At 45.6% G+C, this 27,968-nt stretch overlaps 2 protein-coding genes and 3 non-coding genes across 18 annotated transcripts in view; 1 reads left to right on the top strand and 4 right to left on the bottom strand.

Annotated features, from left to right (window-relative positions):
• Positions 1-6,220, bottom strand: part of MYO1G (myosin IG) — an 84,579-nt gene extending 78,359 nt beyond the window's left edge. For 2 of the 12 annotated variants that reach the window (XM_037891312.2, XM_043541735.1), the window contains exons 1-5: positions 6,131-6,220; positions 4,860-4,927; positions 3,448-3,511; positions 2,479-2,546; positions 1,658-1,725 (exon numbers count right to left, since the gene is read on the bottom strand). The gene's annotated coding sequence lies outside the window, so the exon portion shown is untranslated. Of the gene's footprint in view, positions 1-1,657; positions 1,768-2,478; positions 2,547-3,443; positions 4,928-5,399; positions 5,917-5,992; positions 6,099-6,130 lie in introns of those variants that run through there. The other 10 variants (XM_037891315.2, XM_037891314.2, XM_037891313.2 and 7 more) reach the window with 10 other exon arrangements.
• On the bottom strand, positions 539-676 carry LOC114021016. Its single transcript, XR_003565698.1, has one exon. It is a non-coding gene; the product is annotated as a small nucleolar RNA SNORA9 (small nucleolar RNA).
• Positions 2,259-2,393, bottom strand: LOC114021014. Its single transcript, XR_003565696.2, has one exon. It is a non-coding gene; the product is annotated as a small nucleolar RNA SNORA9 (small nucleolar RNA).
• Positions 4,641-4,774, bottom strand: LOC114021015. Its single transcript, XR_003565697.1, has one exon. It is a non-coding gene; the product is annotated as a small nucleolar RNA SNORA9 (small nucleolar RNA).
• A 2,657-nt stretch (positions 6,221-8,877) lies between the features above and the next one.
• CCM2 (CCM2 scaffold protein) overlaps positions 8,878-27,968 on the top strand; it is a 124,476-nt gene continuing 105,385 nt past the window's right edge. For 2 of the 3 annotated variants that reach the window (XM_037891309.2, XM_037891308.2), the window contains exon 1: positions 8,882-9,139. In XM_037891309.2, the coding sequence (XP_037747237.1) occupies positions 9,110-9,139 (30 nt within the window). In that variant the 5' untranslated portion in view covers positions 8,882-9,109. Of the gene's footprint in view, positions 9,140-27,968 lie in introns of all 3 variants that reach the window. The other variant, XM_043541737.1, reaches the window with a different exon arrangement.

The following is a 27,968-nucleotide window of genomic DNA, read 5'->3' as shown; positions in this document are numbered from 1 at the left end:
GGCATTTTCTGGCACTGATTGTTTGAAAACCTTCCTGATATCCATTTGCATTTTTAACTCTTTCGCCATTTGCCACAAACAACCTCAACCTACCCAAACACCTCGCAGTGATCTTGCCGACGAGGACGCTGGCCAATAGCTGCTTATGGAGCTACAGTAGTGCGAAATGTAAACATAGTGATTAGCCAATGAATATGCTTTGCGACTTGAAAGAAAACCACCCCATTTAGTTCAGCGCTCCCTGCACTGTACTGTAATAGTTAGAAGGGCATGAGTGTACTTTATGGCATTCACAAGGCAACTTTAATACTTAACATCTCAGTGATTGTTGGGGCTCTTTGGAGGCTGTCATGGCTGCAAAAAAATCCACTGGTGGCCACATTTGAGAAATGGTGTTTCAGAGGATCCTTTCACAAGGAGCCATCATCTAAGGGTTATAACTCCATCAGACAGACTCAATCCGCAGCTTTACAAGCACTCTAAAGAATACCACCCCCCCTTTGCTTTAGGATCTCCACGCTCCTGTGCGCCGGCCTAGGAGTGTCTGAAATTTCTATAACCTCACTCCGAAGTGGGAGCAGAACAAGGCCTCAAACCATCTCAGGTCTGCTCTTGCAAGCTCTACAGGAATGAGCAGGGTCACAAGGCAGACCCAGCCATGCTGGAAGGCTTGCGGGAAAGAACTTAGCGTGTCAGGCACGCAATAGATCCTTTTATTCAAGGAAAACAGCACCATTTAACAATAGAAACAGATGCCGTGGCCAGTGGCATCAGCCAGCCAGACACTCTCACAAGCGGATATATTTATTCATATGGACATTGGTACAGATCAGTGCATACATAACTAAGGCTGCAGTCTCGTGATTCCTACTTCTATTGATCAACAGCGTTTATGCTGCATCATCTGAACCCCAAAGACTCAAACATGGGTGTGAATTTTATACAGGGACTACCTGCAGCACTGACATGCAGCAGCTAATTTCCATCAGCAATACAACAGTTTGGGGGAAGAATAACTTCATTGAAATTACAGGCAAAGTTACATTGTGCCTTCCCAGAATTCCCCATGGTGGAATTTGGCCAGCACACTGGGGTTATCACGTACTCCTGAGGGGAGTACCATAATGGAACCCGTTACCGTATTGTAACCAGTCAAAGCCTCAGATCCACATTTTAAATGCAGCAAAGTATCACTCAGTCTGTGGGGCACTGTTCAAAACCAACTCAAGAGTTCTGACTGAGCTGACGCCATTCTGAGGTTTCTCTTGGACATCTCCCGTCCAGCTACACTCCAACCCAGCTATGCTTAACTTGTAAGATGCAGAGATCAGACTTTGACAGTCTGGCCAAAGACAATGTGCTGAATAGAAATGCCAGCACCAAACACAATGGCTGGATTTTAGGCCTACTCCTTGCATGGCCTTGCCCTGTTTTCTGGCAGGTATCAACATGCAAGGCTCTGTTTTGTTCAGGGGAATTCAGCTCCCCCAGATGGCCCCATCTCTGCTCATCAAGCTCCAAGGGTTTCTTTTTGTTTTTTTAAAGTGGGTGTTGGGTTTGGGACACTCTGGTTTCTCCAAGGCAGGTCTGGGAACAGGGTTGGGGTGTGGAGAAGAACAGACATTTCAGCCCAGAACCATTCTGGTTTTTAGCTTACCTAATAATTCCACTTTCCATAGCATGAGCACTTCCATGTGACCAGCACAGAGACAGGGAAGCCACAAGCTGCAGGCAGGAAGACAAGATATGGTAACACCGGAAATGCAGCTTTAGAAATGGAAATGTATTAAGTGTGAATGTGGAGCAAAAAATAACCAGCGCAAGGTCCATCCTGTGAATCCTAACACAATAACCCAGAATGAAAGGGTTATGTGAGACTAAAGGAGGGCTTAGAACAGGTTTTGCTATGGAATAAACACTGCTCATGCCTCACGGCTTTTCATACAACTTATGCTCACAGATCCTTAATGGGTGGGGAAGAAACCGGGAAGCCAGGTTAAGGGCTTGTTTTGCATATTTTAGGCAGAGGTAGTCAATAGGTGGACCACAGGTTAAATCTGGACCGCCAGACACTTTTGAACAGACCCAAAAATATTTCTATTTACTGGTGGTGGTGTGTAGTTGCTGCTGGGATTGTTTCGTTGTTTATTCCTTTCCTCTGGAGTCTAGACCTTGACCAAGAATTTTGGACCTTGGCAAAAATAATTAGCTACCCCTGTTTTAGGCTCTGCCTTGATGCGATTTGGACTCCTGATTCAGCCTGTCTGAAATTTCTATAACCTCACTCTGAAAAGGAGCAGAGCGAGGCCTCAAACCATCTCAGGGCTGCTCTCGCAAGCACTACAGGAATGAACAGGGTCACCACAGACCCAGCCATGCTGGAAGGCTTGCTCACGTGGGGCAGTCAAAAGAACTGGGGAAGACTGATCTGGGAAGTTTAATGTCTTTGATGCAGTTCAAACCCACAGAAATTTTTACCTTTCTAGCTCAGCAGCATTGTGCACTCCTCAGGCCCAGCCACTCCAACCACAGACTGGAGATCATTTCTACAGGCAGGAAAACGAGAAGAGAAAAAAACCAATCAGATTTAGTGGAAGACGATGGAGAATCTACTTAACCAGGCAGGTCAGTCATAGGATGCTTCTGGGATATTTATACCCATGTCATCTCAAAGTGTTTTATAAGCCACACATGCCTCACTCACTCCCCTAAGGCAGGCAGCCACCCTAAAGCGAGTGAGACTATGGAACAGGCAACAGTAGAATCAGAGCAGCCCCGACCTGTTACCAGGAGAGGGTTAGTTCTGTGGCACTGTCTGAAGGAGGCACACATTAACCTGCACAGAGATCAGCTGATCTGCCTGGAGAGTAGGGAGCAGAACCCGCTCTGCTGGGATTTGCATGGTAACAGCTGAAGTCTGATGCTTAGAACATGATCCCACCCCTTGAGGACATGCCAAGCGGTCAAAGCCTCAGATCCACATTTTATATGCTGCAAAGCATCATTCTGCAGCACTGTTTAAAACCAACTCAAGAGTTCTGACTGATCTGACACCATTCTGGGGTTTCTTTTGGACATCTCCCCTCCAGCCACAGTCCAACCCAGCCATGTTAACTTGTAAGATGCAGAGATCAGACTTTGACAGCCTGGCCAAAGACAACGCGCTGAACAGAAATACCAGCACCAAACGACAGCTGGATTTTAGGCCCACTCCTTGCATGGCCTTGCCCTTTTTTTCTGGCAGGTATCAACATGCAAGGCTCTGTTTTGTTTAGGGGAGTACAGCTCCATCTCTGCTCATCAAGCTCCAAGGGTTTGTTTAGGTTCTTTTAAAGTGGGTATTGCGTTTGCGACACTCTGGTTTCCCAAGACAGGTCTGGGAGTGGGGGTGTGGAGAGAAGATCAGACATTTCAGCCCAGAACTATTCTGGTTTTTAGCTTACCTACCAATTCCACTTTCCAAAGCATGAGCGGTTCCATGTGACCAGCGCAGAGACAGGGAAGCCACAAGCTGCAGGCAGGAAGACAAGATGTGGTAACACTGTAAATGCAACTTTAGACATGAAAATTTATTATGTTATTGTGGAGCAAAAAATTACGAGTGCAAGAATCTGTCCTACAAATCCTCACACAATAATCCAGATTGAAAGGGGCTGCAGGAGACCAAAGGAGGGCACAGAACAGGTTTTGCTATGGAATGTTGGGAATCATTAAGAAAAGGACAGATAATAAGACAGAAAATATCATACTGCTGCTTTATAAATCCATGGCATGCCCACACCTGGAATACTGCATGCTGACGCGGTTCCCCCATCTCAAACAAGTTATAGTGGACTCGGAAAAGGTCCAAAAAAGGGCAACAAAAATGATTAGGGGTCTGGAACGGCTGCCTTATGAGGAGAGATTAATAAAACTGGGACTTTTCAGCTTGGAAAAGAGACGACTAAGGGGGGATATGATAGAGATCTATAAAATCATGACTGGTGTGAAGAAAGTAAAGAAGGAAGTGTTATTTACTCCTTCCCATACCACAAGAACTGGGGGCCACTGAATGAAATTAATAGGCAGCAGGTTTAAAACAAACAAAAGGAAGTATTTCTTCATACAACGCACAGTCAACCCATGGAACTCTTTGCCAGAGGATGTAGTGAAGGCTAAGACTATAACAAGGTTCAGAAAAGTATCAGAGGGGTACTTGTGTTAGTCTGTATCCACAAAAACAATGAGGAGTCCGGTGGCACCACAAAGACTAACAGATTTATTTGGGCATAAGCTTTTGTGGGTAAACCCCCCCCACTTCTTCAGATGCATGGAGTGAAAATTACAGATACAGGCATAAATATACTGGCACATGAAGAGAATGGAGTTATGTTGACAAGGTCAATTCAGTCAGGGTGGATGTGGTAGACTGAATTGGCCTTGTCAACACTGGTTCTCAGTTTGTAAGGTAACTCCCTTCTCTGACCTAAATATGACCATCCTTATGCAATAAACTTTGTTCATGCCTCATGGCTTTTCACACTACTTATGCTCACAGATCACTGGGTGGGGCAGACACTGGGAGGCCAGGTTAAGGGCTGGTCATGTATGTTTTAGGCTCTGTGTGGTTCTGCCTTCATGCGATTTGGCTTCCTGATTCGGCCTGTCTGAAATTTCTATAACCTCACTCTGAAAAGGAGCAGAGCGAGGCCTCAAACCATCTCAGGCTGCTCTCGCAAGCACTACAGGAATGAACAGGGTCACCACAGACCCAGCCATGCTGGAAGGCTTGCTCACGTGGGGCAGTCAAAGGAACTGGGGAGGACTGATCTGGGAGGTTTAATGTCTTTGATGCAGTTCAAACCCACAGAAATTTTTACCTTTCTAGCTCAGCAGCATTGTGCACTCCTCAGACCCAGCCACTCCAACCACAGACTGGAGATCATTTCTACAGGCAGGAAAATGAGAAAAGAAAACAAATCAGATTATTTAGCGGAACATGATGGAGAATCTACTTAACCAGGCAGGTTTCAGAGTAGCAGCCGTGTTAGTCTGTATTCGCAAAAAGAAAAGGAGTACTTGTGGCATCTCAGAGACTAACAAATTTATTTCAGCATAAGCTTTCGTGAGCTACAGCATCCGATTCAGCTGCAGCTGAATGAATCCGATGAAGCGAGCTGTAGCTCACGAAAGCTTATGCTGAAATAAATTTGTTAGTCTCTAAGGTGCCACAAGTACTCCTTTTCTTTTAACCAGGCAGGTCGGTCATAGGATGCTTCTGAGATATTTATACCCGTGTCGACTCAAAGTGTTTTACAAACCACTCATGCATCACTCACTTCTAAGGCAGGCAGCCACCCTAAAGCGAGTGAGACTATGGAGCAGGCAACAGTGGAATCAGGGCAGCCCCAGCCTGTTACCAGGAGAGGGTTAGTTCTGTGGCACTGTCTGAAGGAGGCACACATTAACCTGCACAGAGATCAGCTGATCTGCCTGGAGAGTAGGGAGCGGAACCCGCTCTGCTGGGATTTGCATCGTGATCGCTGAAGCCTGATGCTCAGACCACGATCCCCCCAAGGCTGGGCAATGCCTTTGAGTGAGACTATCCCTTATACAGCAGCAAACAGGGCGTGAGGCCCATACAGCTCACCCACCACGCTGCTCACGGCGGCTGGGGCACCGATCCCAGCCACCCGCTGCCCCAGATCCCCCCGCGGGTCCCTCGCCAGCCCTGTGCCCGGAGCCCCCGGCGCAGCAAGGCCCGTGCTGCACAGCCCGGGGCGTGCCCACCCGGAAGGAAGGGTCAGACCCCGCGGAGACGGGCGCGCTGCCCTGCCAGGGGTGCCCTCACCGGCAGCAGCACACGTGCAGCCGCCTCTCCAAGACTACAGCTCCCGACATGCACCGCGCCCCCAGCTGCAGCGACAGCAGGGCTCAGTACGGAACGCTGTCTCCTGGGACTTGTAGTCCCCATATAGCCCCGGTGGTGGGGGGGCACCGAATCTTCTCTCACCTCCACGTGGGGCTGAACCCCGGGCACAGCCCCCGACTTGCCCACCACCAACGCAGCACAGCGGGTGGCCCCAGCCTGCGCCCGCCCGGGGCTCCCAGGGCAGCGCAGGCCCCGGATGGAGGCGGATTAAAAACTCACCAGCGCCGCCGCAGCAGCCGCAACGCTCAATCTCGGCCGCCATGTCTTCTGCGTCTGCGCACTAGTCTCCCTGGTGCCTGTGTAGGGTCATCAGCGCGTCCCTCCCCCAACTCCGCCCCTCCGACTTCCTTTGCGGGGCGATGGTGTCACCTAGCGGCGGGGAGGAGGTAGGGCTCGGGCGAGCAGCGAGGCACATAGTTGATGCATCTAGTAGACTGGGAGTGGCTGGGTCACTACAAAAAATAATTTTCCCTCTGTTGATACTCACCCCTTCTTGTCAGCTGCTGGGAATGGGCCACATACACCCTAACTGAATTGGCCTCGTTAGCACTGACCTCATTAGCACACAGTGGTAAAGTTAGGCACCTGACCTGTGCAACTTTTTGCAGGTTCATGGCTGAAGCCTATAGAGTGGCTTGGGTTAAGAAAGAACTAGAAGTTAGGTTTTGAGGTCTAAGTTAGCCCAAGCGTACAGGGGTATGCAAAACTGAAGTTGCTAGTGTGAGAAAAGTTAAAGATAAATTGGGGACAGAGTGTTACGGGAAAGTAAGAGTTAGCAAAGCCATGACCCAGGGTTATGTTACCATTTTATTTTGGTTATAACTGAGTTAAACAAGGTTTTTAATCAGTATTTTTGAGAATTGTGAATGCTTTATTAAAATATCTATATTGATAGTATGGGAAGGACATTGGTGCAGATGTTAATTTAAATAATGTGTAATGTAAAGAGCCAATAAGAAGGTGGCAGAAATATAACGATAGTAAAGGGCAGTTTAATGTTAATTAATATTATAATAGAGTATAAAAGGAGTAGTTTTGCTAAATTTTGGGAGAGCTTCAATGAACATGCAAAGGGTATTGTTAGGTTCCTGGATATGGCTGTACATCATTCTGTTGTCAGTGGGCTGATCACCCATTGATACACCATTTCATCTTTGAGTGTGAGTATAATCATAGTACTGTGTAAGTAGTAATTGCATGCTTGCTTAATTATTTTTCTTTTTTATAAACTTTGATTGTATCATTCAAAGTGTCGCCTGGTGGTCCTCTATTAAATAAATGTTCTGTAAGCAAACTAGAAGCTTAAACCTGAAAACTGTTAGGTTTTATTACACTCTTATCTTTATCAACTTAATCCAGCATTTCAATATACAGGTTACAAGAGGTCTACAAACCACATAAGACAGCAAACAGCTACAAAGCTCTGTTTTTTGCCCCTTTTGGCAATATTGCCAAACTTAAGTGAACAAAAATCATGACACTGGTTTGCAAATCGTGAGATTGGCTTAAAAATCATGATTTTTTTAACAATGAGGTGTCTTTGGTTTTTTGAGCTTTCAAGGTTCATAATGGCAAACTTTTATCTGCTAGACTTTTAAAAACAAAAGCTGAAATTCTCCCATAATCATATGCCACCGAATATCGTAAGACTTGTGATCAAAGTGTGCGAATTGGCAACAGTTCCTATGTGGCTTTGGCTTGGACAGTTGCTGGGCCATGCAACCCATCACATTTACTGAAGGCAAAGGGTAGTACTCCTGCAAACTAACTACCCGGGGTCACAGAGTGGCTGGCCCTGTAAGGGGAGCTGGGCCCAGCCTCACCTTGAGAGACAAACTGCCTCTCAGCTGAGACTGAGATCAGTGTGAGAGCAGGTGATTCTAAAAGCCAGCAAGTGGCTCAGTTGGAGAAAGAGATGCAAGGAGGGGGAAGGCCCCAGCAGGAGACCATGGAAGATGTGGGGATGTGGACAGCTGGAGCAGGGTGATTCAGGTGAGCAGCCAGTAGAGTAGCTGCCTGTAGGGAATTAATTTGCAAACTGGATACAATTAACTTAGGCTTGAATAAAAGACTGGGAATGGATGTGTCATTACACAAAGTAAAACTATATCTCCTTGTTTATTTCCACTCCTACTGTTCTGGTAAAGTGCTGGAAATGGCCCACCTTGATTATCACTACGAAAGGTCCGTCCCCTCCTGCTGGTATTAGCTCACCTTAAGTGATCACTCTCCTTACAGTGTGTATGGTAACACCCATAATTTCATGTTCTCTGTGTATATAAATCTCCCCACTGTATTTCCCACTGCATGCATCCGATGAAGTGAGCTGTAGCTCACGAAAGCTTATGCTCAAATAAATTGGTTAGTCTCTGAGGTGCCACAAGTCCTCCTGTTCTTTTTTAGAGATCCTTGGGGCAGGGATGCAAGGGGGGTACTGATGGGCTGCGCTAGTTTTCTGGGGCAGGTATAAAGCTGATGTGCTGAGCCAAGGGCCTGGCTCAGACTCTGGGTTGGCGTTGCTCTGGGCTAGGCCAGGGACCCACGCCCTGCTCTCTGGCTCCAGGCCACCGCACCAGCCCGCAGAGCTGAGCCTGCTCCTCGCGCCCCTGCGGCTTTTCCCAGCCCCCTGGATTCTGCCAGGCCGGGCTAAGGGGCTGCAGTCGGGGGAGAGCGGGGGGGCACTGAAGCAGCAGCTTGTGGGGGGGCTGGATGGGAGTCAGGGGAGAAGGGCCCAGCCCCCAGGTGGGGGGAGGGGTGAAGGGCTACGCTGGGCATGGAGGGGGCACGTGTGTGTGTTGGGGGGGTGCCAGCCACAACAGCCGCCCCTGCGCATGCGCATCTCTGTTGACTCCCTCCCGCTCGACGCTCCGCACATGCGCTGTCCCCCCCCTTCCTTTCTGGGAGGACTGACGTCAGCCCTCCGGCCGCAGGGAGGGGAGCGCCGGCCCCGCGCTGAGCACGCCGGGAAGCCGACGCCCAAGATGGCGGCAGGATTGAAAAGTTGTTGCCGCGGCTGCTGAGTCGGCGGCGGCGGCAGGGGCCGGCGGGAGGGAGCGCGGCTGGCGGGGCGCGGGCCGGCCATGGCCGCCCGGTGAGGGGGCGCTCGGCCGGCCGCCGACGGGGCGGGGATGCCCCCGGGGGGCTGGGGCCGCAGGAGGCAGCAGGAGCCCGGGGCCGCCCCCGCCCCCCGCCTGAGACATGGAGGATGAGGGCAAGAAGGGCAAGAAGGTGAGAGCGGGGCCGGGCCGCGACCCTCCCCCGGGCCGCTCTAGCCCCCCGTCCCGGGCCGTGTCCCCTGCCCCCCGGGGGCTGTGCCCAGGTCTGGAGCCCCCAGCCTGCGCTGACGCTTCCTCCTGGGCTGTGGCTGGACCCCACCCCGGTCCCCGGGCTGCTGGACCCGCCCTGGCCCTGCCGCCGCCCCCGGCTTGCCCGGCCCCTCCATTCTGGGCTGCGAGGACACTGCTGCCCCTCCCCCTGAGCTGTGATCTCCTCCACTGCCGCCCCCCCCCCCCCCGCCCCAGTGGCTCTGACTCGACCGCCCTCTGCCCCATGGCGGCTGTATTCCCTCCTCTCCCCAGCCTTCTCCACGCCGGCGCCGCTGAACCCTGGCGCTGCCCTCTCCTATCTCGGGTCTGCTAACCCTCCCCTGACGCTGCCCAACGTTATCCCAAGGCTGCTGTATCCTCCCTCTCCCCAGCCTGAGGCTGCCCCCCCCCCCCCAGTGTTGCTAAACCCTTCCCCCCCTCCAGCCCTGCTCCTGTACCTTTCCCCTCCCCATCACTGCCCCTGAGGCAGCAGGGATTAGTGCCTCTTGTGGAGGGTGCACTTCCTTTCTCTCTCTCTTTATCCCCCTTAGTCTCTCCAGGCTGTCCCCACTCTCTCTCCAGTGCACGAAGCCTATTTCTCACTGCCCTCATATGCCCCAGGCTGCTCTCAAGCCTGATCTGGTCCTGGCCAGGCTTGCTCCATGGCTGCACTCCCAGCTGGGGCCCTATGAATGACCCACTGGTGGGGATGAGTGACCTAAAGCCCCCCAAACCTGTTCTTGCAAAATGGAAAGAGCTAAAAATCTTCCTTTAAATGAACCTTGCTTGTGGGAGTCTGTCTCCCAGGTGAATGGGACTTGGACAGATGCTTGGACACAACAAAGCAACAAGTAGATGCATAGCAAAATCACAGCTAAGAGCTGTCACATGCCTGCAATGGAAGTAATCTGTGATGGTACAGGAGACTGCATGGGACCCTTACCTGTTTAGATTACAATACCTTATATGTGGCTGAAATGCCATGTGAATGTTACACCTTTCTAATGGGGGGGAGGGTGGTTTTTTTCTTTCCCTGTGAAGTGCCTTATGCTCTTGAAACTGGTACTTCCCAAGAGTATGGTGCTAGCTAACACTTGCAACTAATAATTTTCCTAATTGGGTTTAATGAAAGAGCTGGAAACTGTGCCACTATTCTTGCAAGTCTGTATGTTTGAGTTAATGAGGTAGATTGACCTAATTATTGTAAATACCCGATTCAGCATTTTCATAAAACCATGACTGCTCATAGAGGTGTGTGCCTTGTCTATGTAGTAGTTTTAGAAGGGTCTTCTTTAGAATACAGCATTAGATTTGTACTATGACTTCCATTTTTCATGGTCTCTCTAGATAAACTCTAGACTCAGGCTTGCAGTTCAGTTTCAGAAAAGACATGTTTTCTTTCTTTGTGTGGCTAGTGCTAGTGAAAGGTGCCAACTTGATAGCCCTGGAGACTGCAGTCCTCTAGACCAAGTACAGCAGCAGTACAAGTCTCTCCACACTGCTTCACCAATGTCACCAAACACCTAGAGACCACTTCTAAGGGTCAGAGGATAGCTTAGTCTTTGTGCCTTTTTGCTGAAACTGCCAACAGGACAGTCAATTAATGCCAAGATGTCTTAAAACTGTATAATCCTACAAGAGCACTGTACTTCATCTGTGTTGTAACCTGTTACTGTAACTCCCCATGCCTTTAAAAAAAAAAAAAAAAAAAAAAACAGGGAAAAAAAACTAAGGGTGTAACTCCCACAAAGGTAGGGTGGCTGTTTAAGTGGTGAACTTAAGCAAACCTAACTTAGCACTGACTTGGGATGGAAAGTCTTGGCTTTTAATGCTGTCAAATTAGCCCAGTGTTTTGGGGTGGGAGGGTGAAAGAGATCAAACTTTACTTGTATTTAGCTATGACACTCTTAGTACCTTTCCCAGACCTGAAGAAGAGCTCTGTGTAAGCTGGAACACTGGTCCAATAAAAGGTATTGCCTTACCCATCTTGTCTCTTTAATACTAGCGTATGTGCTGTTCAGAGCAATAGTGAAGACCCTGTTGACCATGGCATCTAAGTGACCAGGAAAAGGGAAACAATTATGCCTCAGGCTTGTGATGTTTTCCCACAGTTATGGCAAGTTATTGTGTAGATACCTGCAGTAACCATTATTTCAGAAGGTGGCAGCAGAGTTTCCCAATGAAATATGCAGATGCTCCTCATTAGTGACCAGGGTGTTAACGTGTTTAGAAACTAACGTTTCCTGCTAGTCTGGAATTCTAAAGTAATTCCAAACTCAAATCAAGTAATATTTCACTTTACATTCTGCACTAATAGGTCATTTCATTCTGACCTAAAAGCATTTTACAAACAAACCTCATGACATCCCTGTAAAATAGAGATCTTCCTTTCAGATGGGGAAACTGAGAAACAGGTTAAGTGACTTGCCCAAGGTCCTATAGAAAGTAAGTGGCAGAGCTGGGAACAGAATCTGAGCCCTGTCTATTATTTGTGTGCTCCTGCCACTAGATCGCTTTCCCTTCATAGTATTCTCTATGTAACATTAATACTCAAAGGCTGAATATAAATTGTTTTGAGCTTTTCTCCCCCCCCCCCCCCCCAAAAAAAAAAAAAAAAAAAAAAGCTGTTTAAAGCACAGTTATTTTGGGTACTTAAACAAGTGTGAGAAAACACCTCAATCTGGTCACTTCTGCACTTGTTAAAACTCTTCTGGTGAAGAGGGAGAGTCAGGAAAACCTTCGCAGAAATAATCCAGGAAATGACCTGTGCTAGCGCAAGACTCTTAATGTTACAAGTCACATGCTATCCTTCTAAATGTGGGTACTTGTAGTGTCTGGAAATGCTCTTGAGCTGTATTCAGTATTTTAACCCCCCAAGCTAAGGTTATTTCTTTAGAGATCATAGTGTCAGTTAACAAAACTAGTGTTCTGATCTGTAGGGTGTTGCCCTATGACCATATTGTACCCTTTTGAAGCTACATTCTGTGCATTCCATTGCCTTTTATCAGCTTTACTAATGCAAGGTAGCCACTCAAGCCTAGATACAGTAGCGAGGAACTGAGTAGGATCTTAAGGACGAGAGGATGCACTATAAAATCTCAAAAAGAAAAGGAGTACTTGTGGCACCTTAGAGACTAACCAATTTATTTGAGCATGAGCTTTCGTGAGCTACAGCTCACTTCATCGGATGCATCCGATGAAGTGAGCTGTAGCTCACGAAAGCTCATGCTCAAATAAATTGGTTAGTCTCTAAGGTGCCACAAGTACTCCTTTTCTTTTTGCGAATACAGACTAACACCTATAAAATCTCATTACAGCATATGAAGCAGCTTTAAAATGCCATGAACTAGGGCCCTTGTAAAGTTGAAATGGTACTAGATGCATATTTGGTTGCTAGAATGGCTTCCTTGACCAGCATAGACAGGCATCTTATGACCTACTACACATCTAGATGGGATTCTTCCCATCAAGAAATTTTAATGACCTTTGCTCAAACACATTATGTGGCAATCTGAATTTTTGGGTTTAAACCATTTAAAGTCTGGTTGGACTTTCTTGTTGAGGAGAATCCCATGTGAGTGAAAACGGGCTGTCTTGTTTCAACTGCATGCTGTGTGCTTACGTCATACTCATATTCATGAAACAAATGGCACATTTTCAAAATGGAAAGGTTGAAATGCTGAAGAAAACCTAACACTCCCCAGTTTGACTGGCTAGACCTACAGCTTTTGTTGCTTATTTGCTTTTTTCAACACTTAATTTAATTCTGAATATCATCCACACCCATCCAAATATGATGGATGTTGAGTTGGTTGCATAAGGGTTCGAATCTTGTAAAAAGCTGACACTTGAATGCAACTATCTTGTCTTGAGTGACTTCACAATCTTCCACCATTTGGATGGCAACAAAATGTGACAACCTCCTTGGCAAACAGATTTGGGTAGATATCTGGATCTCCAGTTAAATGCTAGGAGAAGGGATGACATCAGGCTTGGATTCCAGCAGCTATGTTTCAATGGCCTCTTCCTATTTTGGGCTCATCAGATTATCTTTGTGTTTAGGATCATAGGAGCAAGTGGAAGAAAGGTTCTCTTGCTCCTCTCCTGTCCTTGTGGTGGTCCAGTTCTTACTAGGTCGATCTAGATTTTACCAATGCCGTAGCAAGTGTTACCAGCCTGTACTCCATCAAGTCTGTTTGAAGCCTTCAGTTGCTTTTACAAACTTCTCTGCAGAGCCCCTCATGCTGAGTGTGTGCTGTATTTTGATCAGTCCTCAGTGCAAATATTGATACTTATGGAAGCTGGGAGGATGGAAATGTAGATATATTCTGAGAATTCTATAGTCATTGGGAAGTTCAGGCATCAGTCCTCTTCAGTCCCACAGCAGGTAAGCTCCTGAACTTCCAAAACATGCATTAAAACTGTTTTGATGGTATTATTTAACCCTTCTTAGAAAAATGGCTGAGAACCTGTCTCATGTTCAGGATGATTTCATCTGAGAAGTTTTGTCTGAGTAAATTTAAAGACCTTGTGATATGCTCACATCTTCAGACACTGACACTTTGTAGTTTGTTTGCTGCCGGAGAAGCAATAGTACAAAATAGGAATGTTTCCTCTCCCCATGTATATGCTTGTAACATTAGCTGTTTCTCATCTATGACCAACCATTTTGCATTAATGCCAGTGTTGATTCTTCTAGCTCTGACTTTTAATATTTCCTCTTTAGTCACTTGCAGCATCTGGTTTTAATAAACCTGCAGGTTGTGGTGTGTGAAGAAATTATATTCCGGAGAAAGTACTTCAATCTTTCCTTATTAAATAACCCATCTTGTGCTACATTTGAAGGTGAGGTTAGGTTAAATTCCAAACTTTCAGTTCAGTTATTTGCCTTTCAGTTGTTCTTATGACAGTCATTGATCTTTGCACATCTTTTTGACTCCCCAAAAATGCTCTTGATTAAAACTACTGTATGGTTGCAGGAAGGCCTGGGACAGGAGTTTGTTTTTGCAACAACACTGCCCTTGCAGTCATTGAAAAGACCTCTCACTTGCAGGATCAAATTCATGCTCTGATTTCCCACTTCAGTAGACAGTATCATTCAATAGTATACCGTGACACTGTAGAATTTACACACACATTTTCTGGAGCTGGAGAAGCAGGAATCCTTTTTATCTTGCTACCTAAGTCTTGACAATGTTTACAGTTTAAATGAACTGAAGTAAAGAAATGCTTTCCCCTGACTACAGCATGAGATGTGTTGATTCAGACATTCATCCTGTCTAATCACTCACTTCCGATATTGATCAGCAGCCTTCACATTTATTACATTTTAGATGGAGAAACTAATGGATTCAACACTCCAAGGACTGAAAAATAAGCTAAGCTAATCATTTTCATGTAGAACTGTTTATATAAAATGTCTGTGTGACATGAAAGTTAAAATGAAGGTGAACGTTTTTCTGTTTTTCTAGGAGAAAAAACACATCTTGAAAATACAACCCTGCTCAAGAAATCAAACCACCATCATGATCACCCTTAAGTACATATAGAAGCATCAGTTAGACTGCAATATGAAATGTATTGACAAGGAAGGAGATGCAGAAACAATTCTAGCAGGCAATCTAACTTAGTCACATGGAAAAATCTCCTTGGTGATATGCAATTTTGTTGTATCAACCAGGCAAGGTACTAACAAGCTTCACCAGGACTTTATTTTCAGAGTGGAAGCCTCTTTACCAAGCTGCTGCTGCACCCTCTGTAGCTCTCTCCCAGCCTCTCAACTCCTCCCCCTTCCTTCCTGTTTCCTGTCCTTTCAGACTCCCAACAGCCAGTGCTCCCAATTCTAATAATTACAAGCAACATCTAAACACCACATTCCCTCCTCTCTTAAGAAACTCTCCCAAAATTAAAATAAACATTATTGTTCTAACCATAGGAACAAATATGAAACAAGACACTATACTGTTGGCAGAAATATTACACTGAAAACACTGCAGAGACTACATAACATAGCTTCTAGTCCAGACAGATGGTCGTCTGGGTCTGACAGGCCGTCTCGCAAGCCCCGGTTCCAGTGCAATGTCTTGTTGTGTTGGTACTATGGTGAAGTCATCCAGTGCAGACTAGGTGTTGGCATAATCTTCTCTTGGTGCGTAGGCAGGTGCAAGATAAGAAGCATTCCATACCCACCTATCAGAAAGTTGATAGGTGTAAGGTCCCTTCTTATCTATGATTTTAAGAGGAGTTGTGAATTTATGGTCCCCTTTGTGTAAAATTCCAGCTTTTTGTACCCTAACAAAGGAACCACACTCAAACTTTGGTTCCTTCGCACCCGCCGCTTGTCTGTGAAAGCCTTAGACTTTGCTTGGTTCTGTTCAACTTTTTTTCTCACATCATCCTTGTTTGGGGCATCAGATCGTGCCTTTGACAATCCAGCAATGTTCAGTTTAGTATTCATCTGTTTCCCATGAAGTAACTCTGCGGGTGATCTTTGCGTTGTGGCATGTCGTGTAGCCCGGTATGCTTGCAAGAAATCAGTAGAGAAGGCTGTCCACAATCGCCCTTCCAGTTTAGCCGTTTGTAAACTTCTGTTAAACCGTTTGATTTCCCCATTGGCTTGATGGTATTATAGGGATGTTCCTCTGTGCTAGAAAAGTTTCAAACTCCAGGGAAGTAAATTGACTACCACGATCTGAAACCAGTTCTTTAGGGTTACCTTCCCTGCTAAAAACTGAAGAGAGGAACTTAAATCTCTTCTGCTACAGTAATTGCGATGTAAACTCTACCTCAGGCTATTTACTGAAATAGTCTATTAAAGTGATGGCATAACGGCAGTCAATTGGAGCAGTATCAAAGGGTCCTACAATGTCAATCGCCACTTTTTCCCATGCAGATTCAGGAAGAGGAACAGGCTGTAATGGAGGGGTACACGTCACTGCTGTCTTATCATGCATTTGGCAAGTGACGCAGGATTTTATGAGTGCTTCAGTTTGAGAGTCCATCCCTGGTCACCGATACAGATCCCATAGTCGTTTGGTTTGGACAGTTCCTTGAGTATCATGTGCCAGGTGTATGAGTTTTGACTGTAATTCTTCTGGCACAAGGAGCCGCTGTGTACCTCGTAGCACACAGCCATCAAACAAAGTTCATCCCAAACTCTAAATTAGGGCAGCAAAACTGGGTCAAGGTTTTTAGAGTGACTGGGCCATCTCTTTTTTTTTTTTTTTTTTTTTTTTTATAAATTCCTGTAGTTTTTGTTGAATTGGACACACTGAACAAGCAGCTTGAAATTTGGTTTCTTGTAACTGCAGTGAGAGCGCTTGTAATAAGCGCAACCACTACATGCTCATCCTCTGGTGGACCATCTGGTGAAGGCAAAGGCAGGTGAGAGAGGCAATCAGCCACCACGTTCTGGTTTCCAGGCTTATATTCCAGTTCATAACTGAAAGAGAGTAGTCTTGCAGACCATTGAGCAACATGGTATCCTGCTGTTCCCAGTCCTTTCGGGGTGAGCAACATCGTCAAAGGGCTGTGGTCTGTGCACAACTTGAACGTGCGGCCCCACAGGTAAGTTCTCCTTTTTTCAGTAGCCCAGACACAAGCAGGTGCTTCTTTTTTGACTGTAGAATATTTTCTCTCAGCATTAGTGTCCTTGAAGCAAATGCAACGGTCCTCTCTGTGTTGTCCTCATATAGTTATGTGAGCACAGCCCCAAGTCCATAATCAGAAGCATCGGTAGTTACAATTGTGGGCAATGCAGGAGTGAATAGTGTAAGTACTGGACTATGTACAATCAAGTCTTTCACCGTTTTGAAACTAGCTTGTGCATCTGTTGTCCACACTAAGGTTGAACTTCTCCGTAGTAATTCCTGTAACGGTTCAATGACAGAAGCATAACTGGGAATGAATTTTGCATACCAGGAGGTAAGACCCAAGAAGGAACGTAAGGTTTGCAAATCTGTTGAAGCATTTGAAATTGCCAAAATATGATCTGGATCAGGTTTTAGTCCAGCCTGTGAAATTGTATGCCCCAGAAAGGAGAGGTCAGTTTGTCTAAATTTGCATTTGCACCTACTGAGCTGGAGGCCTGCTGTGCTGATGCAGTTTAGTACAGACTGCAGGTTATTGTCATGCTCCTCAGAAGTATTTCCAAACACGATAATATCATCCAGATTCTTCAGAATCAATTACATCATCTGTTTTGAAAGGCACTTGGGGCAGATGCGAAACCGTATGGAACATATTTAAAACGAAATAGTCCCTCGTGTAGTAAATGCTGTGAGGTCTCTGCTATCTTCATGCAACATAACCTGGTAGTATGCGCGCTGCAAATCAAGAGTAGAAAACATCTTTGCTCCATGGTGTTCTGCAAATACTTCTTCTATGTGAGGAAGAGGATGGCTGTCAATCACAATAGCTTTATTTGGCTCCCTTAAGTCCATACAAAGGCGAATGCCTCCACCCTTCTTCTGCGTCACTACTATAGGTGAAACCCATTCTGAGGAGTCGGATCTCTTCAGTAATGTCCTTTTGAACAAGTTTTCTAAGTTCCTTTGAAACAGCTTCCCTGACTGAAAATGGTAAGCTCCATAACTTCTGTTGTACAGGCATCACATTAGTCCGCATTTTAACTTTATGCAGAAACCCATAAGAACAGCTGAGTTTCTCCTCAACCTGGTGTTGGGTCCCAGCTGAAACTGGTGTGTGTACCACAAGAGTGCTTTGCTGAGGAAGATCAATTCGTCCATTAACTATCCTGAGATTTAAAGCAGCCAATAAATCTCTGCCAAGTATAGGAGTGCGTTTGTGGACAATGTAGAACTCTGCAGTTACACAGCAATCACCAAAAGTAACTATTACTGGCAGGCGGCCGTGTACTGGAATATGGTTTTTCAAATAGCACACCAAGTGAAGCTTGGGTTCAGTAAGAGGCACATCTTTAAAGTAACGCAGATAGATGGAATCGGGTAGTGTAGGTATTGCTGAGCCAGTGTCCGACATTAGCTGAATAGAGCGTAGTTTGCCTGAGGGTATGGCGGAAACATTTACAGTACACTTTATCTGTTCTGGAATATGTGCAGTAGTGATTTTTGTCCATGCTTGGCACAGTAACATCTGGTATTGTAACTGCATGCACCTGTTGATTGAACTGGCTATTGTGACATACTTTAGCAAAATGTCCAATCTTTTTGCAATGATTGCACTGAGCTACTTTTGCCGAACATCCTGTGTAGCTTGCAAGGTGTTGTGGGGATCCATAGCGAAAGCATGCTTTTACTGTATTTTGAATTTGCTGATTTGGTGGTTTTTCATTATTTTTCCTCTTGCAGTTGTGTGTCTGCAGTGGTAGTGAACTTTTCTGCAAAGGAGTCACAGTCCGGACTGTGCCTCCTGTATCCATGCTCATTATTTTGGCTTCAGCTGTAGCTGACTCAATCTGAGTAGCAATGGTTATTGCTATTTCTAGTGTAAATTGTGGTTCTAGAACTAAGTGTTCTCTTACATGAAGCATGGTTGTTTTCTCAATGAGCTGGTCTCTAATCATCTCATCTGCCATATTCCCAAAGTCACAACTTACAATCAAACTCCTCAGGGAAGCAATATACTGCATTATAGTTTCCCCTGGTTTCTGCTCACACTGGCGAAATCTGTAGCAATTAGCTACTACATTCACTTTTGGCACACAAATTCTTTAATGCAGTGATTGCAGTCTTATATTTATCATCTGCAAGGAGAAAAGTGTAAAATATATGCTGCCCTTCTGCTCCAAGGCAGTGGATTAGCAGAGTACGCTTTCTTACTTCAGAAATCTCTGTAGCAGTGATTGCAAGCAGATAAGTCTCAAACATATGGATCCAGGTAGCAAAAGCAATTGGAGGCTTACCTGGGCTTTGCAGAAAGGGTGCAGGTGGGTTCAGAGGCAGAAGATCCATCCTCGTCGCCAAAATGTTGTATCAACCAGGCAAGGTACTAACAAGCTTCAACAGGGCTTTATTTTCAAAGTGGAATCCTCTTTACCAAGCTGCTGCTGCACACTCTGTAGCTCTCTCCCAGCCTCTCAACTCCTCTCCCCTCCTTTCCTTTCAAACTCCCAACAGCCAGTGCTCCCAATTCTAATAATTACAAGCAACATCTAAACGCCACAAATTTCTTCAGAAGGTTGCAACCAAGTTCTCTAGTGAACGGGGAAGGAAAAGATTGGGACTTAGTTCAGATAGGATGAAAATGACATGATTGTGGTACAGAATAATATATGGTATTTGGAATTTGTCGTGCACTTGTATTTATTTTCATAATATGTGATATTGAGAGGCATTAATTTTAAAACCAAGAAATGCAATGCATAACCACATGTGGAACTCATTACCACAAGACACTGAAGCTAAGAGTTTAAGGACTTTTTTAAAATTTGCCATTTTGACTACATTAGATTTGTTTGTGATTGGCAAAGATTAAGCTTTTAGGAGCAACTTTGGTTAGAGAACAAAAAAATACTCAACTACAAAGTGGACACTAAGGGCAGGTCTACACTTAAAATGCTGCATTGGCTCAGTTGCACCGATGCAGCTGTAAAGCTTAAGTGAAGATGCTCCGACACCGATGGGGGAGAGCACTCCCATCAGCATAGTTAATCCACCTCCCTGAGAGTTGGCAGGAGAAGCTCTCCTGTCAACATAGCACTGTCTACACGGAGTTAGGTCAGTATAACTGTAGGCAAATCTACGCTACAAAATTTAGTTGATGTAAGCTGCAGTCTGTACGTCTGTGCAATAATTAAATTGCTTTTGCATGTCCACATCATGCTCTGTGCCAATGGTGCACGTCTTCACCAGGAGTGCTTGCACTGATTTAACTGTCATTGTGGGACGGCTTCTGAAAGGCAGTAACGGTCGATGTGAGCAATACAGTGTCTGCACTAACGCTGCATTGACCTAACTACATCGACCTAAGTGCTATGCATCTTGCAGAGCTAGAGTTAAGTCAGTGTAGTGGATGAGTTACATTGGTGGGAGCTACATTTGAGTGTATTCTTACAGAGTTAGGTCAACATAAGCTGTCTTTTGTTGACCTAATTCAGTAGTGTAGACCATGCCTCAGTTGCTCAGAGGTGTGGATTTTTCATACCCCTGAGCAGTGGAGTTATATTTTGTCTGTAGCGTCGACCAGATCTAAGGCAGCTGAAACTTGTGTGCAATCTCTGTATGAAGTGTTGTAGCTGTGTTGTCTAGGATATTAGGAAGACAAAGTGGGTGAGGTGATATCTTTTATTGGACCAACTTCTTTTGGTGAGAGAGACAAGCTTTTGAGCTTACACAGAGCTCTTTTTCAGGTCTGGGAAATGTACTCTGTGTCACACAAGGTAGAACAGATTGTTTAGCATAAGTAGTTAACATGCATTTCAAGGAACCAATGAAGTTGAAGTAGCCCATTATTACCTCTCCAGTCATGGGTGGAAAGCTGAGGGAGTTTGTGGGTTATAGATTGTTGTAATAAACCCAGGGTCTCCATTCAGTCCATGACTTTCAGTATCTAGCAAAATTATGAATTTAATCTCCCAGGCTCATCTTTAGAAGGTGTTGTGAACGTTTCCTTTGAGGATGAGGACTGAGAGGTCAGATATAGAGTTATCGCTTTGAGAAAAGTGTTCACCCCCTAGTGATATGGTGATTTTTGTCTTTTTTATAATTTTTCTATGCGAGTTCATTTGACAGCATAGTGGTTGTCTGGTTTCACCCGCATAGTTGTTGTTGGGACACTTAGTGCACTGGATGAGGTGTACACTACATGTTGTGATAGGCATGTGTAAGAGGATCTTGGAAAGGTATATTGTGGGGGTGTCGATGACTTAGGAAGGAATAATAAAATTGCACAAATACAAAATGGGAAATGGTTGCCAAGGAAGGAATATTTCAGAAAAAGATCTGTGGATTATAGTGGATCACAAACTAAATATGAGTCAGCAATGTAATACTGTTGCAGAAAAGTGATCATCATTCTGGGATGCATTAGCAGGAGCGTTGTAAGACAGAAGAAGAAATCTTCCACTCTGCTCAGCACTGATAAGGTCTCAACTGGAGTACAGTGTCCTGTTCTGGGCACCACATGTTAGGAAAGACAAAGACAAACTGGAGAAAATCATTTTTGTTGCTCTCTTCTGAAGTAAAGGTCTAGAAAACATGACCTATGAGGAAGATTGAAAAAACTGATTTGTATAGTCTGGAGAAGACTGAGGGGGGACAAAAGTCTTCAAGTATGTAAAAGGTTGTTAGAGAATTGTTCTCTGTATTCACTGAGGACAGGACAAGAAATAATCGGCTTAAATTGCAGTAAGGGAGGCTTGTTAGAAAAACTTCCTAACTCTAAGGGCAATTAAGCACCAGAAAAAATTACTTGGGGAGGTTGTGAAGTCTCCATCACTGGAGGTTTTTAAGAACAGGTTACACACACCTGTCAGGGCTGGTCTAGAGATAATACTTAGCCCCTTGTCTAAGTGCAGGGGACTGGACTAGATGACCTGTTGAGGTCCCTTCCAATCCTACATTTCTATGATTCTGTGCTCCAGCCCAGGGCTGAACAGGACTTTCTCTGCAATTGCAATTCCTTGCTGTTCTGAACTGTGCTGGGTCTGTGCACCAGAACTAATATCTGGGAACCTGTCTCTCCTGTCCTCTCATTCCCCACCCCCACTGGGCCCAGTTGGCACGGAGGAGGAAACTGCCTGAATCATGTGCAGAAGGGACAAGACCTGGGGAGTTGGGGCAGGAGTAATTTGGGGCAAAGAGTTGGGAGGGGAAGGGAGAAGAGGATTAGTTGGGCAAAGAATCTGGGATTAGGAGCCAGATGGTGGGTGTGGAGAGACCGAAATCCGATGGGGAGCCTGAGTGCAGGAGAGAACTGGGACTGGCTGGGCAAAGAGATTGGGACAAGAAGCTGGGGGAAGGGGAAATGCAGAGGCTATTTGATGGAGTTGGGCGGGGAGTGAGAAGCGAGGAATGGGGAGACTGGGAGTCTAGGACTGGATGGACGAGGAGTGGAGACTGGGACTGGCTAGGTGAGGGGATTGAGATGAGGAGCCATGGGTGGGGAAGAGGTGGTACAGATTTGCGGGGAAATGGGCAAAAGAATGTGTGTCCACTAAAACAAGCACACTCCCCTCCAGAGCTTGGATTGGAACCGAAGAGTCCTGAGTTTCACCATTCCTCTGCTGTCAGGAAATATCTGTGAAACCCTCTCTAACCCCTGTCCACATACAGGAAGACAATCTGTTACTGCTGTCAGTCACTCCATTAGTTCAAGTGGCAGAGGACTTAGGGGTGAATCTAAATGTTCCAGCCCAGCTGATGAAGCAAGTGGGTTTTTTCCAGTTTGCTTTTTTAAAAACCTAGGAAATCATAGACAAATCTACAAGAAGGTTGCTTGTACAACCTGAATTTGACCCCTTTGTGTGAATGCATTATACTCTAATTATATGATCAGAATTCTTCCCACAGGATCCTGGGTTCATTCGGTGCACAAGCCTATTTATATCCTGGGAAGATGTGGATTTAGGCTCACCCAAACCCAAAGGCCTGCCTCCTTAACCAAGGAGAGGAACCACTAAGTCCAGAAAACAAGAGTATGTATGAGGTCAATGAATAATGAAAAAACAGGGATGGAAGTGAGACTAATAGGCTTATAAGAAAAATACTGCAGGGAGATACAGGATGAACCTGCTTTGGGGTGAATCAGGGTTGTGTAATGGAGAGAGTGTCTGTAGGACTCCTGCCTCATTTGTTGCAGCAGTCAGAAGGTGTATAGCAAATGAGATGGGACTGCAGGAAGAGAGAAGATGATCTCATGGTTAAGGCTGTTGAATGCTGCCTTGGGGAACTCTATTCTATTCCTACCTCTGCCACTGAGTTCCTATGTGATGCTGGGTGTATCACTGAAATCAAACTTTTCACAGCTGGTCACTAATTAATTATTTCTCACTTTCTGGGTGCCTGAATTGATACCTGGGGGTGTGATTTGCAGAAATGGTAAGCGCTCACTGGTGCAACTGAAGTCACTGGGAGCTGTGCTTTGAACCTGCAAAGTGTTATATTACGCTAAGTACGCTGAAAAATCAGGTCTTGCGTGTCTCAAATTGGGCATCCAAAAAGCTGAAGAAGAGCTCTGTGTAGCTCAAAAGTGTGTCTCTTTCACCAGCAGAAGTTGGTCCAATAAAAGATATTACCTCCCCCACCATGACTCCTAGGACTAGCATGACTACAGCAACACTGCAAACAAAAGATCACAGTATGTTAGCTGGGGGGCCTAGAAGTCTCTAGGGTATTTGCTCTGATGAAAGTGGGACTTTTGTCATATTTTTATGAATGATACGCATGGCAGAATGCAGGGCTGAAGAGCTCTGTGTAAGCTTGAAAGCTTGTCTGTCTTGTGATCAGAAGTCGGTCCAATAAAAGATACTACCTCACCCACCTTTTCTCAAGCATGGCACAGACTTACTTGACTTAGGATTGCTACCTATTGAATATAGAAGGGTTAAAATGCTATCCTGGAGCACAACTGGAGATAATGAAGGGTTTATGTCATGGAACTGTCTGGGGTGGTATAAATGGGTTTTCTAGGACTGGCTGAAACCAACCTATATCAGTGGAGGTTCTGGGAAGACAATTGGAACACCAAAGTCTGAACAGTTGACACCTATCAACAGGAAACTTGGGCAGGTGGAACATGTGAACTGAGCATGGGCCTGCAGGAGGAAGACAATGGGCTGAGAGGTTACAGGAGGCTAGGGTAAGAGCAGAGCTTTGGAGAGATACAGTAGCTCTCACCTGGGACTGACGACTGAGGGGCAGAGAGAAAGGAAACCAAGTGATTCCTAGAGAAACGTGGCTCAAGGGGGCTTTAGCCAGCATGGACCATGTCTTTGTGCTAGCCTAAGGAATCCCCAGTGTTATGTTCCAGTTGACTAATAAATCCTACTCTGTTTAGAAAAGGCTGCCTGGTGTCACTGCATATGTTTGCTGAGGTGCTTTGATCTCTGAAGAGGACAAAAATTCTCTGAACAGGAGACTCTCTCTTTGTCGGCCTTGCTGGGCAGAGTTCATGGTGTGGAGCCTAGATGCTAAGTCTTAGACGTTGCGGCTGGGTGGTCTCCCCTTGTAGAAGAGTGGGACCTTTTGTGGGTCTGGCACACTGAGGGGGCTCCTCCAAGAGACTGCTGAAAAGCTGGGACACGGCACCGATCCTGTGGATGTGAGAGAGACATTCACAGCTCTATACTGAAGCTTTCATGTATGTTTTTGGAAGGTATATTAAATCTCATTCTTCACAGCTTAACACAAACCAACAAATCTTCAACCAACCTGTTAGAATGAGAGGTGGGGTGGGGGTACAGATAATCCCACATCTGCCTACTGCAGGGTTCTTGCACCTTTTTCTGAAGCTTCTGGTTCTGGCCCCAGTTATAGGATACTGCACTAGATAGACCTTGGGTCTGACCAAGAAATGGTAATTCCTATGTTACGTGTATGGTCTTAGCCACATTGCAGCTGGAACTAAAATAACTACATCAGTTGTAATTCATACCTTCAGTTATTTCAGGGCCAGTCTGTGTAAAGACGCTTATTTCTGAATACAAGCATTCTGTTTTGGTAAATAGGACAATCATTCAAAAATAAGTGTCCTTGCAGAGATTTACAGTCCTAATGGAAGATGTAAGTTAGTTTCCGTGTAGCCAAGCCCTCAAACATGGCTGAAATTTTCTTATAGTGTGGACCCAAGAAGAGAGTTCATGCAGTAAAAAGCATCACCCTGACAGCTATGGGACAGTCACAGAAAACATTGTTGGACTTTATGTACTTGGGTACCTCTGAGTTTGGACGTGGCTGGTAGGATGGTGATCAGTTGTCGCTTGGAGCATTCCGCAGATCTGCATGACTATTGCTGGTGAGCTCTCAGGATTTGCTCCTTTGGAGGTAGTCAGCATTTCTGCTGAGCCAGACTCTGTATTTACTGTAGGCAGAAAGCCGCAAAACTTCTGAAATAAATGTACTTTGGCTGTAAAACAGTGAAAGGAAGTGAAAGGATTCATGAAAACTAGTAAGAGTGCCAAGTATATTCCAGCAGTTAAAACAAGTGAAGCACAAAGGTCAAAGTGTAATCTACCCATCCTTAGACAGTGTGTAATAAGGGAGATGGATTGTCTCTTGAATCCCCTCAGAATTGAATGAACTGGCACAGGAACACTGATGATAGAAAGATTTCCAAACAAACCAAAATAACTGGTTTCTCTAACTCAGGGAGAGGCTTTCAGTATAAATAAGCTCCAGTGGCTGGTTTATAACTCTGACCTTGATATTGCCTCCAAGTGGTGGCTGTCATAGGACCTCAACCTGGCAGAAGAAGCTACTCCAGAAGTGCTGTATAGTACCTATTATCATTAGTGTCAAGGGGCTTGAACCTCACAGTATCTGAGGTATAATACTTCATTTAAAGATCACGTTAGCCACCTCTGCAATAACCGATAACTGTGGGATTCCAGGGTAGAACTAAACAGGCTGTGTCTACTCTTAAACTGCTACAGTGGCGCACCTGTGCCGCCGCAGCACTTCAGCATAGACATTACAGCAGCAGGAGGGGCTCTCCCATCATGGTAGGTAATCCCGTGAGAGTTGGTAGGTAGGTTGATGGAAGAAGTCTTTTGTTGACCTAGTGTTTATGCAGGGAGCATAGCTGTGTCTCGAAGATGTGGCTATTTCACACCCTGAGGCATGCTGGGTCGATCTTATGTTCTAGTGTAGATTAGCACCACAGTTAAGGACAGGAGGAGAATGCTGTATCCATTTGAAATGGTAAGTTTAACTCTAGGATGCAGAACAAAACTAGCAGAGTTGGAATTTGGCTAGCACATCAGACCTAATGTCCCATCTTTAGCAGAAGGTGCCTTGGAATATTAAACATTAAAACACTCTCCCCCTCCCATCCCTGCATTTGTAGAATGGACTGAATGATCTGCTATACACAGAGACCTAATTTCTATGATTGTGATGATACCCTTGAGATGTAGCCTCTTGTGATAAGCACACAAACAGGACCCCTTTCCTCCCACTCATCTGAAAGCAGCTCCAGTGGGCCAGTGCTGACTTACACAGAAGGGTTCAATCTACTGAATCACTAACATTGTTTGTGCATCACCAAGGTGTTCCTTGGAGATCTCATTGGCTAGGTCAGAACTTTGACAGCCATAACAATACGCTATCCTTCGGAAAGGTTAGGGTGCGTTTGAAGTGTCTTTTGGAAAGCTGAAATGTGCAGATCTCAAACTCCGGGTGATCCTTTAGTTTAAAAGATCCCTTTAGTAGCTCTGCCCATAGCCTATTTGTTGGCTCTGGGATTGTCTAGTAAAGGGAGAGACTGGCACAAGAAAACACTTCAGATTCTTTGCTTAGTCTGATATGTATGTGCAGACTTACAGTCAAAGCCTTTGTATGTTTTTTTTTATCTGCCCGAGTATTTTTAGCTTAACCATTATTTAGCCAACCACTAGCGCAACAGCAAAATCTTCCAGATGTTCTTAACTGAAAATCCACCAAGCATATTTTCTCTTAACAAAATAGATCCAATAAATACACAAGTTCACTAATTAAGATGGTTTGCATAATGTCACTAATTGAGGTTAATCCTCTAAGTGATCTCCACAAAAAAAGTGGAGAAGTGCTGTCAAAATACTAGGGTCAGCTGAATTTAAGGATTGTAGATTCTGGGTCTTCCCCCCCCCCCCCCCCCCCCCCCCCCCCTTCCTTGGAAGCAGAGATGGGACACTGAATGGGGTGGGTTGGCACTCTAAGGTGGTACTGAGAATTCTCAAGTGCTTGGCTGTTGTCTTGGTCGGGGTCTACCTGATCTAACTGTATTCTGTGTTGCAAGAATTTTCCCCCAGGTGGGATTGGCAGGGATCTGGGGTAGGCATAGGGAGATTTTCCACCTTCCTCTGCAGCATGGGGCATGGCCACGTGGGTCACTTGCTATGATCATCTTGTATCTCACTAATTAAATTTCCTGCCATTGCAAGGGCCTCAGGCTTTGTGCATTTTGATACCTCCTGTTCTCTGCCTGTGGTGCACACAATAATTTAGTCTGGAGGGCTGCGATACTTTGGTTTAATTCTGATAGTTGGTCTTGGTGTCGGGATGGCTGGATGATGATTAGTGGTCTGTGATATACAGGAGGACAGAGTAGATCGGGGTTCTCAAACTTCATTGCACCGCAACCCCCTTCTGACAACAAATTACTACACAGCCCCAGGAGAGGGGACTGAAGCCTGAGCCTCACCGCCCCGGGAGGGGGCGGGGCCAAAGCCTGAGGCCCATCACCCACAACTGAAACCCTCAGGCTTTGGCCCCGGGTGGTGGGGCTCAGGCTTCGGCCTGGGCCCCAGCAAGTTTAACACCAGCCCTGGCGAGCCCATTACAATGGGGTTGCAACCCACAGTTTGAGAACCGCAGGACTAGATGATTGGGTAGTCCCTTCTGGCCTCAGGCTATGAAACGACCATCTTGCTGGCTTTAGCACCAGTAACAGCAATGGGACATAGTGGCCATTTTGCATAAGCAAAACTTCATGACACAAGAGGCTGGAATAAGGAAAGTTGGTTGTTGTTTTTGTTAAATAAATAAAAATCCCCAAGTATTGCCAGTCTTGTAAGAGCGAGAAATAAAGGCAGTGTTTTGCCATCACAAGCAGTTCAGACCCAGAAAGTTGAGGAT

Source organism: Chelonia mydas, chromosome 2 (assembly GCF_015237465.2).
Source record: "Chelonia mydas isolate rCheMyd1 chromosome 2, rCheMyd1.pri.v2, whole genome shotgun sequence".
NCBI classification, from domain to species: Eukaryota; Metazoa; Chordata; order Testudines; family Cheloniidae; genus Chelonia; species Chelonia mydas.
Note: the sequence above shows the minus strand (reverse complement) of the source record. Positions and strands in the feature narration are given on the sequence as shown.